The sequence below is a fragment of the Larus michahellis genome, chromosome 1 (genome assembly GCF_964199755.1).
Source record: "Larus michahellis chromosome 1, bLarMic1.1, whole genome shotgun sequence".
NCBI classification, from domain to species: Eukaryota; Metazoa; Chordata; class Aves; order Charadriiformes; family Laridae; genus Larus; species Larus michahellis.
The window spans coordinates 83,406,202-83,418,854 of record NC_133896.1 but is presented as its reverse complement, the minus strand read 5'-3'; the positions used below and the strand labels follow the sequence as shown (position 1 = coordinate 83,418,854).

The 12,653-nt window shown below is 43.0% G+C and overlaps 1 protein-coding gene across 2 annotated transcripts; it reads left to right on the top strand.

The window, feature by feature from the left end:
• The first annotated feature begins 2,309 nt into the window (after positions 1-2,309).
• On the top strand, positions 2,310-12,442 carry LOC141744014 (killer cell lectin-like receptor subfamily B member 1B allele B). 2 transcript variants are annotated; one of them, XM_074589191.1, is made up of 6 exons: positions 2,310-2,527; positions 5,721-5,810; positions 7,870-7,935; positions 8,307-8,449; positions 9,122-9,231; positions 9,758-10,032. In XM_074589191.1, the coding sequence occupies exons 1-6, from the start codon at positions 2,440-2,442 to the stop codon at positions 9,903-9,905; spliced, it is 645 nt and encodes a 214-aa protein (XP_074445292.1). In that variant the 5' UTR covers positions 2,310-2,439; the 3' UTR covers positions 9,906-10,032. The 2 variants fall into 2 exon arrangements, with proteins under 2 accessions (XP_074445292.1, XP_074445301.1); XM_074589200.1 differs by lacking the exon at positions 2,310-2,527 and adding an exon at positions 2,545-2,696 and having other exon boundaries at positions 9,758-12,442.
• The last annotated feature ends 211 nt before the right edge of the window (positions 12,443-12,653 follow it).

Genomic DNA, 12,653 nt, shown 5'->3' with positions numbered 1-12,653 from the left:
ACATACTCCTTCTACTTAGGTCAATATAGGAAACTAGGCTCCTTAGCTCCTTAGTTATTAAATAATGTGACTGATTCTTAAACGAATCCTGCTGTAGCCATCAGTGACTGAATGGCAGGGGATTCACCTGCTGATTGCCAGGTAGTAATGAAGCAATGACTTGGTGTTTGCTGAAAAATAGACCTTATGCTCTGTTATATAGCAAATCTATGAATTCCAGTTTTACAAAAGCCGAAACATTTGCTGTTCTCTTTTCTTCTACTTTTCCCCCAATGTGTACATGAGAATTAGAAGAGCAAATCTGATGATAGTTATGTTCTTTGTCATCGTACCGACTCTTCTAAGTCTCAAATTCCATGCTGGTACTTCTCAACAATTTCTCTCCCCACATTCCCAAGGCAGAGTCTCTGCTTATTTTGACAATAATTAGTACACCAGATAAAAACGCCCTCAGACATTATAAGCAAGCATCACAGAATGGAGTGATTAGGAGGGTAACTAACCACACAGTGTGGATTCCTCCCTCACTGGGATGATGAACATTTATTAGCTAGTAATTAACTTGGCTAAAATTGAAGCACAGACAGAAAAAAAATAATATTTGCCTTGAAGGCAAGCTCATGAAAAGAATCCATGAGATTCCAAGAGAATCATCCAGACACCAAGAGCCATGTCCCAAATAAAACTTACATTACTGAGGTCACAGTGCTGTGCTTAGTAACATGATCTTCATTGTCACTAAACAATTTTCTCCTTCAAATTCCTATGGGGATATACCTTCAAATTCCTATGGGGATATATCACATTCCATCTCAAGTCACAGCAAGGCTGGTAGTACTGAGTCACACATTCATCCTCCCTTGTATTTAGTTAGGGCGAGAGGCTTTACAATAGAATAGAATAGAACAGAACAGAATAGAATAGTTTCAGTTGGAAGGAACGATCGTCTAGTCCAACTGCCTGACCACTTCAGGGCTGACCAAAAGTTAAAGCATGTTGTGAAGGCCATTGTCCAAATGCCTCTTAAACACTGTCAGGCGTGGGGCATCATCTATCTCTCTAGGAAGCCTTTTCTAGTGTCTTACCACCCTCTTGGTGAATAAATGCTTCCTAATGTCAAAAAAGAAACAAAGAAGGAATGGGGATACGTTGGGAGTGATGGCGCTTTGTCTTCCCAAACAACCATACTACGTGAAGGAGCCCTGCTTTCACAGAGCTGGCTGAACACCTGCCTGACAATGTGACGCAGTGAGTGAATTCCTTGGTTTGCTTTGCTTGCGTGCATGACTTTTGCTTTACCTGTCAAACTGTCTTTGTCTCAACCCACGCGGTTTCTCACTTTTACTCTCCCAGTTCTCTCCCCCAGGCCACTGCGGGAGGGCGGGAGGCAGTGTCTGTGTGGTGCTTAGTTGACAGCTGGGGTTAAACCACACCGGCCCAGAACCGCGCACTGTATTCAAGGTGAGGCTGCACCATCTCTGAACACAGCGGGATGACCACCTCCTTTGACCGGCTGGTTATGCTGTGTTTGATGCACGCCAGGATGCAATTTGCCCTCTTGGCTGCCAGGGCACACTGCTGACACATATTGAGCTGCTGTCGACGGGCACATCAGGCTGGGTGATCGGGCTTCCATGGCAGCCAGATTACATCTGCCATCAGCAAAAAGCTAAACCTGGCATTTTCAATTGGCAAATGCTGCTATGAGCTAGGACGTTTCCTCTAACAATGATTCACAGCGCAGTGTCCACCTAGCTGCCACCTCCTGCTCTATGAAAGCATTAGTCATGCGCCAATTCAAAAGCTGGGTAGCCTAGGGGTTGTCTTGTTTAAAACCTAAACTAACTACTAACCTGACTAATTGCTAACCCATTCTACTTGCTGCCTTTGCACATTAGGCACCCTTGGCCCTTCCCAAAACAAACGGGAGCAATCCCACTTCATGAATCCCCATTGGCCATTAGAAGTTACCTACCGAGGGGAAGAGCATGTTTCTGAGCCGCACAAAACCCACATTCCTCAGGACTCAACACGCCAGCTCAGTTCGGCTTTAGAAGAGCTACAGGCACATAACAGAGCCCCAAAGAGCGGCAGGGTCCTGTTTCAGCAGCATTCCGTACCTTTCTCTATGGATCGGGGCAAATGTGTCCTGCTTTCAGATGTCTGCTTTTGAGAGCGCTGCCTCTGGACTCCGCAGGGCTCTTCCCACGATGTGCCATGGGTCCACCCTGAGAGCTTCACTCTGCTTCCTGGTGCTGACTTCTGAAGCTCTCTATGTTTCTTCCCCTTTCCATTTCATGTAACAAAACTTGTCCTTTCCAAATACAAAGGGAGGAAGGGCGGGGCTGGGTGTCAAGATTTGAAACTCAAAATACTACTAATGCCAGAACCACTTCCCGATGAAGGTGACCACATCAAGGCCACCACCTTACATTTAACATGCTACTATCAAAAGATCAATTAGTAGTCTTCTTTTGTCATTATGGGTTTCCGAATGAAAGAAAGAGCGAAGAACTTCCTCCTGAAGGTTAGAGAGGGGCGGGAGCTATGAGTTGTTGGTCCAGAGTACCATTTTAAAAACAGCAGTGAGAGGAAACAAGAAGGGGGAGCAAGAATGTCAGAAAATCGCATTTACGCTGACTTGAACGTGACCGAACCAACCAGGCCCAGGCTGCAGAAGGTCACTGATGTCCAAGGTAGGTCGCTCAGTCTGCACTGAGCTTTCTTTGTGCTCTTCAGCCTCCCTCCCACATCTTTTGAGTGAGTGTCGTGTGTTAAAAAAGTTTTTCTCCACCCTAGGTTTCCCATAGCAGTGTCTCAGGCAATAATTCCCTCCCCCAGAGAATTTATTTGAGTAGTACAGCAGCAAGGACCGCTCGAGCTGGGTGCCTGCGGAGAGGGCCCCAGAACAAAGACATTCCTGAGCAATTACACCCTTACAATCTCTCTATGCATCTGCCCTTCACGCACTCTTCACGTGACTTGCGTGCACCCCTTGGTCCAATGGTAATTTATGGTCTGGGGTCTTCTTATTCCTCATTAGATTCTTTGTCTGCCTCTGGGCAGGCCGTTAACTGTTCTTATCTTGTAGGTTTGCAGCCTCTGCAGATGGTAGTAGCTTCCTTATCTCCTGGTTTGTACCGGTCTCAGGGCCTTGCTTTATGTAACTAAGTACAAGTTCAAAACAACTTTAACTTATCAAGATGAAAGTTCGCAGCTTGCTGCCCAGGGCTTCAGGAACTTTAGCTACCTCTGCTAAGTCAATTCTATATAAGTAGTATGCCAACGAGGCCTACCACTAAGCAATTAACTCTAAGCAATTAGTTTTATTTAAACTGAACCACTAATATTCCATATTCCTTTACGCATGGACCACCAAAGCCCCAGAGAGGACAAAGGAAATGCCGGGGCCAGTGCTGTGAAAAATGCGCAGGTGGCGTGTCCATATAGGTTTTCTGCCAAAAAAAAAGGGAATTGTTACAAGGTCTACTTTTCATTTGTTAAGTTGCAAGTGTGAGGGAGAGTTTCTTGTGTGACATTACGAATAGTTTCTAGCAATTTAGGAGACTGTTCCACAGTCATTTTATCCTGAACCCGGCATGTTCTCATGCAGCAGACTCCAATTCCAGCTGCAAACCGATCAGGATATTGAGTGCTTAATGTTTCTGTTGTTTGAAGCCGTCTTGCACGTAGCCTGTTTCTGCTAGCTGAACATAGTAGGCATTGTTTTGGGTATTTTACCTCGTGGCTTTGTCTGTACAAACTACTTGTTTAATAAATCATGCATAAAATGTTTCATGGACAGATCTAGTTTGATTCAGTATAAATGACTTTGCAAAATTCTAACTTAAAATTTATCTTTCTTTAATGCACTAAGAATTATTGCATAAACATTCACACTGGTTTTGCTACATCTGCATAAAATTACATCTTAAAATAACAGACTTTATACACTTTGTGTTTCATTGTCCTTTTTCTTCCCTTCTTGTAAAATTTACTATGTCTTTGACGGAAATAGTAGTTTCTATTTCTTGCCATCCTGTGCTTGTCTTTTGCATCTATTTTCAGATGGCTGGATGCTATCTCTAATTAGGATTTCTAATGCTCCAGAAAACAGTGTTTCTACCACCACTTTCAAGTGATTACTTCATGACTTCCCCAGATTACTTCCCCACGTGCTTTCTGCCATCTGTTATCTGCAGATGTTAGAATAATTTTCACTTTTCTCACCATCTTATCATCAACTAGTTACCACCTTCAAGTTTAGCATGATCTGCAGTTTTCAGGTTTGCTTTGATGTTGTAGCCATTCTCACCACTCACATGTGGATGTGAATTTAATAAGGTAAGCAGACAACCTTCTTTCTCCACTTCTGTTTGGATTTAAAATGCCTGTGCATGTGCCTGTGTCTCCTCTGCTATTGTCTGCACAGAAGATAAACCAGATCTGTTTCTGCTTTTAGCGAGTCCTGTAGCAAGGTGTGACTGCAATGGACAAAAATATTATTCAGGCATAGTTAAACACAGTCCTATAAATCAGTTGCTGTCATGTGTTTAGCATTTCTCATCATTTCAGTCACCTTTGTTCCATTTAAGTTGTTTCTCAACTTCCTCTGCTCTCTGTTGTTTTTGCCTGCTTTAAGGTTCTACATATGCAGAAGTGAAAGTGCAATCCCTGGATACAAATGCTCCTGCTAGCTACACATCATCCGGTGAATTTTTAGCTGTCTGCTAAATTGATATGAACGTAAACAATGAGAGGAGAGGAGGCCATTCCTTATTTTTCCTTATTTTCCAAAAATGCAGTGATATAAGGCTGTATGGCAGACAGGAAAATACAGTTACCTGATTTGCATAGCCAAAGCAGGGGGCAATTGACATGTTATGTTATACCTGGCTAAATACTCGCTGGGTTCACAGGTAAAGGAACACATGGCTATTTTGGGACAGACAAGAAACCACCTAGCCCAGCCTCCTGTCTCCAACAGTAGGCATAAGTGAAAAATGAGAGATGAATAAGAAGAGGGCAGGCACATATGATACCTTCCTGTAACACTTCCACATGCACGCATCTACTCAGGGACTTCCTGAGACAGATGTGTTTCTACTTACATACCCTCAGTGGATTTCTCTTCTACAAACTTGCCCAATCTCCCCTTGGTTCTATACACAGCCCTGACTTCTATAACATCCTTTGATGAGGGGATCCACAGTTCTTTTCAACATCACACAGAGAACCAGCTGCATTTTTTAATTCTGAAATGGCCTCCTATTAGTTTCAGCTGATAGTCCCTGAAAGAGACAATAAGCAGCCAAACTCTACCCAAGGTCTCCATGACAGGCAGGATTTTATATAACTCTGACATAGCTTCTTCTTCTCATCTCTTTTCCATACTGCAGGAGCCTAGTCTACACCATCATTTACTGCTTCCCCTCTCTGAACCTTTTTCTATATGCTTTTTGAAATAGGAGTAGTAGACCTGCATGCACCATTGAAAGCAGAGGCGAATCATGGATTTATAAAAGCATGCAGCAGACAAAACATCCCTGATTTTTGTTCTTTTTCCTTCTGGATACTTCCTACAGCTGAGGTTGTAGAGTCTTCATCCTAGGAGATATTAAAACTCTAAGTGTGAGCACGGAAAGGGCATCTGTGAATGAAGATGAAGAGTTCCTTTTCCAGGTGTTGCCCTAATCTTGATTTTTTCTGTCTATCTGTAGGTAAAAGCTGTTCCCCCAGAACACGTGTTGCTGTATTTGTTGCTGTGATAATTCTCCTACTCGTCTTAGCAGTGTGTCGGATACTCATGTGTAAGTCCTGCTAAAAATGTAGTAACTGTACCAATGTTCTAACAGTAATTTATTATACAAATGTTTTGAAGAAACAAGTCAAGGTTAGACAATGTCTATTAGTATTATGATTGTTATCCGTGAGAATATTTCAAGGCCATGGTCTTCTATCTTGTCATCAAGATATCCATAACACCAAAAATCTTTCACCAAATATTAATAAAAGTTCAAGTAGCTAACAGGTAGCTTAGCAAAGAGGTAGAGGTAGCTAAGTCACAACTTAAAGGAAGTTGTTTGCACTTTACTCGAATGAAAGCCGAGTACTAGGTCTCTCTCCATGTATATCACTGAGTCCATAAGAATCTTTCAACTACATAAAAAGATATAAAGTTTTCTTTAGCAAGAAAGCATTCTCATCTCCATTGGAAAAAAGACCAACAAATTTTCAGAGAGCCATGTGGTACTTGCCTTTGAATATTTTCAAGGAATCATTTTTAAATTTCATGCGTGGTTGCTTGTTTCTTTTCATCCTTTGCTAGTTGAGCAAGCTTAAGAGGCTTCCACAGTCAATCACACCTTTGCTGAAACCTTTATAATATTAAAAATTCCATGGTTGGGGGAAGTCAATGGTTTTTTCTTTCTCAGGGCAGAGGATAAAGGACAGATGTCTGATAGTGCTCTGGCCTTTATAAATGTAAAACACTGCAGGAAGGGAAAAATTGAAAAAAACCCCAAAACCTAAGCCAGCACAACATAACAAGGTGAAATTACCAGCGTTTAATAGAGCTTTAAATCCGGAGTTGAATGAGGAGTCATTAGACTTTGATTCAGGGCTGCTTCAGTTACAGGTACTTTGTTGTTTTCAGTACTGCCTCAGTGAACCAGAGGGTGGAAGCAAGGACAGGCAGCCTGGGAGGAATACAGAGAAATTGTCTGAGCAGCCAGGGATCAGGCTAAGAAAGCTAAAGCCCAGATAGAATTAAATCTGGACAGGGAATTCAAGGGCAGCAAGAAAAGCTTCTACAGGTAAATCGGTGACAAAAGGAAGACTAGGAAAAATGTCAGCCCTCTCCAGAAGGAAACAGGAGACCTGGTTACCCGGGGATATGGAGGAGGCTGAGGTACTCAACAACTTTTTTGCCTCAGTCTTCACCAGCAGGTGCTCTAACCACAACGTCCAAGTAGCAGGAGGCAAAGGCAGGGACTGGGAGAATGAAGAAACACCCACTGTAGGAGAAGATCAGGTTCGATCTTCCTTTCGCTTCTTTTCCCACATCTTAATTTTGAGCTTACTGCTTGTAAACAAAGTTCTTCCTTTCATATTCTGCTTCTTTTACACTTTGCCTCTAGTATGAAGTCTGCAGAGACATCAGTTCTTTCATGCTCCATGCTGTTCTGGTACAACTTTCTCAGATCTTTCTTTAATTCAATCTTTTTCTCATTTTATACATTCTTCTTTATAAGGAATTTATCAGTGGTTCTTTCAAGTATAAGAATTCTACCTCTATAACTTTTAGTTTAATGTTTCTGTACTGTTATTATTCGTCATTCATTGTTCAGCTCCAAATAACCTCAAAAATGCCTCCTTACACTTTGTTATAGACAGTTTAGTAACTCACAGTCAGGTGAACTAAGAAGACCCATTCATGGCATGGGCACTTGTGTCTTTAAAGCTGAGGTTTCCCTAGCAGAGAAGCTGGGAGAATGTAAAGATTTTCTTTCTGCTACAAAGAGCCAGCTGGAACAACATCATCCTCCTTTAGCTTAACTATGAGTGATCCCTGAACGCCATGCTTTCAACAGGAGTTGAGGGAGTTTCTAAGCTGATAAAACCAAAGCCCTGAGAAGACATGAAAAATACATAAAAATCACATGAGCTTCTCCAGTAAATTACGCATAAGTACTGTTACTACTGTATGGTACTACAGTTTTGGAGTTTTTTCAATAGAGGGGGAAACAATGAGAGGAGTAGGCATTCTGTGTGGGGTGATGGTGGGGGTCAAGGAGGTCCAGAAGAGCTATGACCGTGTGTGGCAAAATGGTCAGACATTCAAAGCAGAAATTCTACTCTTCTTTCCAGGCTGTCCAACTGCAAGCAGCCCAGCTGACTCAAAACCATTCTCCAACAACTCTAAAGTGGCACTAGGTAGGTAATCCTCTGTCATTCAAAAGACAGTGTCCAGAAGCCTGATGGATTGCCTTTTAAGGGGAGGAGTAGGGGGAAGGTGACTAGATTTTGTTCAGAAGAAAAACAAACAAAGAAACAATCTGACATCTCAGGAATAAATAACCTTATCCCGTACAGTCACAGGACAAGCTCTCAAGGCCAGAGACATTTCGCATTTTCACCTTCCTTAAAAGTAGTGCTTGGGCAGCACTGCGTTACTGTTTCAGAGGGAACAACTGATTACTCTCTCATGCTAGTGCAGAAGAGCCCATGGGTACGTGAACAGACATGAATATAACGATCCCTCTGGTGAACATGGATTTTTCCACACCTGTTCTTCCCTCCTGCAGGCTGCCCCCGAAACTGGGAAAAACATGGGGAAAAATGCTACTTCTTCTCTCAAATTCAGGAAATCAAAGACTGGAATGCCTCCCGTAAAGAATGTACTGACATGAATTCAGACCTGGTGGTCATTGACACCAAGGATGAACTGGTGAGATCTGAACTCAGGGGGCTGCTTCTAGGGTTGCCTGACCTGTATGCCAAAGGGCTGACGGGTTACACTTGTGTCTTCTCATGTTAGATGTCTCTGCGGGTCCATAATCTACTGCTAGCCCCCTATACACCAGGCCCCTCTGGATGGTACCAAACACCTTCACAGTAAGACGCATCTTGGTGGTTGAAGTCCTCCATCCAGAAGCTTCTCTCTGCAAGCATGCTCCCGTGGGAAGAGCAAAGTGTCTGCCCAGCTAACTTATGTTTTCAAGAGATTTAGCACACAAACCAAGACCAAGCAAGTCGAACAGACACTTCTTTGTGAGATCCATTGCTTTGACAAAAACGGAAAGGGCTTTCCCATCACAATCAGAATAGAACAGTGTCTCCAGGTATCAAGTCACGCCTGGTGAATTACAATGTATAGCTTTATTGGTATCACAGTTGTGTAATTTTTCTATTTAATCTATTCTTAAGAAGCCCCAGGAAGAGGGATGAGATCAAATAAAAATGGAAAAATTCAGCCTCTGACGCTGTGGAAAGAGATGGTGTGGCTGGATGCACACTGTACTTTCCACAGAAAGCTGGGGATTTTGCACTAAGCTTTCTGTGTACCTCTGGTGAAGAAAACGTAATTTCAATGTATTCCCATTGTTCATTTCCTTTCCAGATTTATCTTATGTTTCAATCAGAAAATTATTACTACTTTCTTGGTCTCACATACTCTGAGAGTGAGAAGAAGTGGAAGTGGATTAACAACATGGAACATAGCACAGACATGTAAGCTTATTCCAGCAAGTCACTGTGAGGTAACACCTGGAAACAGTAAAAAATAAAATAAATTTGTAACAACCTGATTCCTTGAGGTTCAGGTGCTTCAGCACGTCTCCTGTGACAGGGAGCCTGCAAGTCACCAGTGGGACCACAGGCAGGTCACAGCGGGATGGCAAGAGAGGATACAGCTGTAGGAATCTGACTAGATGGAGTTCAGTGGGGAAAGAAAGGATATGGGATGGAGGGACAAGAGACAGTGTGATGTCAGCACCACGGAACGGAGGCTACCAAAGAAGGGCAGGTCTCTGGAGGGAAAGCCTAGCCCATGCACTTTTGTTGAGGTCTGGGGAAGAAAATTAAAGAATGGGAGGGAGACTCCAACAAGGCAGCTTCTAATCCCACATATTATGACAATAATATAATTTAGCAGCAAGGCCAGGTGCCACAGTGTCTTTCATGGAAGTGATAGTGACTGCATTGCATCCAGATAAGTTAGGAAGGCAACTAAATCTGCCTTTCTCTCCCTTTTCAGGTTTAATATAGAAGGAGACTTTACTGACTATTTCTGTACTGTCATTGGACATGAAAAAGTAGAAACTGCATCTTGTGATGGATCCTCAACAACACAAAATATGTGTGAGAAAGCTGCAAATCTTTTAGAAGAGCAGAAGGAGAACTGAACCCAATAGTTCCAGGCAGGCAGGTCATCCCCAACTTCCTGCAGGAACGGCAGATGGGATTTCTCTCCTTTATCTTTAGCCGTCTAAAAATCTAGTCAAAGGGTCTCACAGGCTCCCTCTAGACACCTTGCCAAGCTTAGCATGTTCTTTCCCCAGGTGGGTGTCGGAGACTGCATGAATCCCCCTCTAGAGGAACCTGCATTTCCACACATTAGGAGTCTGGGTGACTTTCTCATGCCAGACGCCTGAGTTTCAGGCAGCCCCTGTTAGATGATAGGAGTCCAACCTCGGTGATAGGGGTGATCACAAACAGATCCTATCTCTCACAGACACATGCCTATACACCCATACATTCTCAGCCCTGCCTGTGCTCAAGGAGACACTTCAAAGCCTTGCCATGCACTGGTCTTCCCTGCAGCCACAAGTGAAGGTTAACACATACTTCTAATTTGGGTCCTCTAGAAAAGTGCAACCATGCTCATTGCCATGTGGATATGATTGACAGGACAAAGTCAAATGTGTGTGTGTATAAACCTTACTCTGTTAAAAAACCACGCAGGATACCAGACCGTGTGAGGTTAAAATGTGATTCACCAAAAGGGAAATGATCCTACACCACAGCTCTGCGCATAACATCACCACTAATCCTGTGTAGGTCAAGGGAAGTATATCAGCTTTAGACTTAGCCCTGCTGAGGAAGTGCATAAGATGAAGAGCAGCTGAGACCACCAAAGCCTGAAAAACAGAGTCACCATAATAGCGTCAACTGGACAGAAAAGAGTCAAATCAAACCCACAGTTATCGGTGAAGAATCTGGTGAGAAGTATGAGGGTGAGCTACAGAGAATGACAGCAGAGGACTGTCCTGTTTTTCTTGGATAATGATCAAAGTCGAAAATCATGCATGAAGGTTTTTGCTGCACAGAAATATTAGAGCCAACAGCAGAAACAGGTGGTACCAGTAGAGCAAATATGTGACCAGCAAACAGTGAATATCACCAAAGCTCTTCCAATGTGCTTCAGTGGCTCATGAGACCCTAGGGCTTTTCTGACGCCAAGGATTATCGTTCTTACTGTGTCCTTTGAGGCAGAATCGTTCCTACTGAAAATGGTGCCATTCATGGCTCTCTTCTTCCTCTGCTGGATGGAGAAAGCTCTGTGAAGTGACAGAGGTGTCATGCTTTCTCTTTGGGAAAAAAAAAAGGTTTTGCTTAATCATAGAATTTCTCTCAGAATGTTGTGGCTATGGGTAGTGATAATGGAATCATAATGGAAAAACTCCCTCATTCTGACTTAAAAGCACATTTCGATGTCCCTCAGATGAGCAATGCTTCTCACTGCCCTCATTCATCAAGGCTCTTTTGAAACATACTTGTAGTTCCCCACTGACCTGTAATCACCAAAGAACAAAGTAAGAAATTCCCCCAAATCAAAATTGGAACCCAAATGGGAGGGACCATGCACTGTTTTATTGTGTTCTTCTTTTGCTGCTGAAGTGTTAGGGAAAGAAAATTGGATACGCCATTCCCATGGCAAGCAAGCGGTGGATAGCCCAAGCAGCCGACAGACGGCAGCTTCCTGAAAATCAACAGGGAGGAAGTGGATTGTTTTTCTACTCTCGGTACTGTTGATGTTGATGGCTGCTACAGCACAGCTAAGTATGACATTACAGAGAATGGATGATCCAGAGTGGTGGAACAGCAGTAAAATGAGAACAAGAAAAAATCTACATAAAATAGAGGGACCTGGCTTCCCGACAGTAATCTTATTAAGTCTGTCCCTGTTGTAGTTGTGGCTGATAATCATCTTATATGTAAAACTGGGGAGAATGATCGGGCAACTGGAAAGGCTTCACGAGCTTTGTTTAGCATGTTAGCAGGGATGCTTAAAGAAAACAAAGGGAGGAGCTGTTGAGGGATATGAGCTGTTTAGCATAAATAAGTAAGCTTTACTTAGGATAAATTACTTAGGGTTGTGTGGTGTTAACATGGTGTGATTTAAGCAGTTTGCTTAGCTTTACTTAACAGGAGTGGCTAAATTTGGTGAAGGCTTTAGGCTGTGATAGAGTTATTTGTCTTAGTAGTTTTCCCACCAGCTGGTAGAGTGCCGTGTTTAGTCTTTTAGTATGAGAAGCGTTTTGATACCACACTGATGTTTTGGTAGTGTTTTTCCCACGTTTGGGACTCTTCAGTTCTCCATGTTCTGCCAGCGAGTGCAGATGCCCAAGGAATGTGAACCAGAAGGTACAGAGGCTCCAAGCCTTGGCTGAAACTGCAAATCAACAAGATAAGAGTCTGCCTGCCTGGACACAGAAAAGGACTCCAATTAGATGTCAGAAGACCCCAGACCAAGAAGCACCATTGGACTAAAAGATGCGTGGACAGCGTGTGAAGGGCGTGTGAGGCGAGGGTGTATAGATCACAAGAGTATCATTGCCTGGGGTTTCTTTGCTCGGGGTCCCTCTCTTTGGAGGCACGCAGCCCACGCTGTCCTTGCTGCTGTACCTTTCAATTAAATTCATTATTTTATAAAATATAACGCCTGAGACTCTGATGCAGGAAACCTATCGCCGAGCCTGAAGAAGGACGAAGCACGTCCAAGAGTAAATGTGTGTGTGTGCGACACCATGAACGGTGTGTGAATGCTCAGGCAGTGATTTCTCCTTTAACAATTTAATAATAGCTGTGACAGAATAACCTCAATGGCAGAAACCAGAATCTAAACTATTATTTCAGAAGGAAGCTGTGCT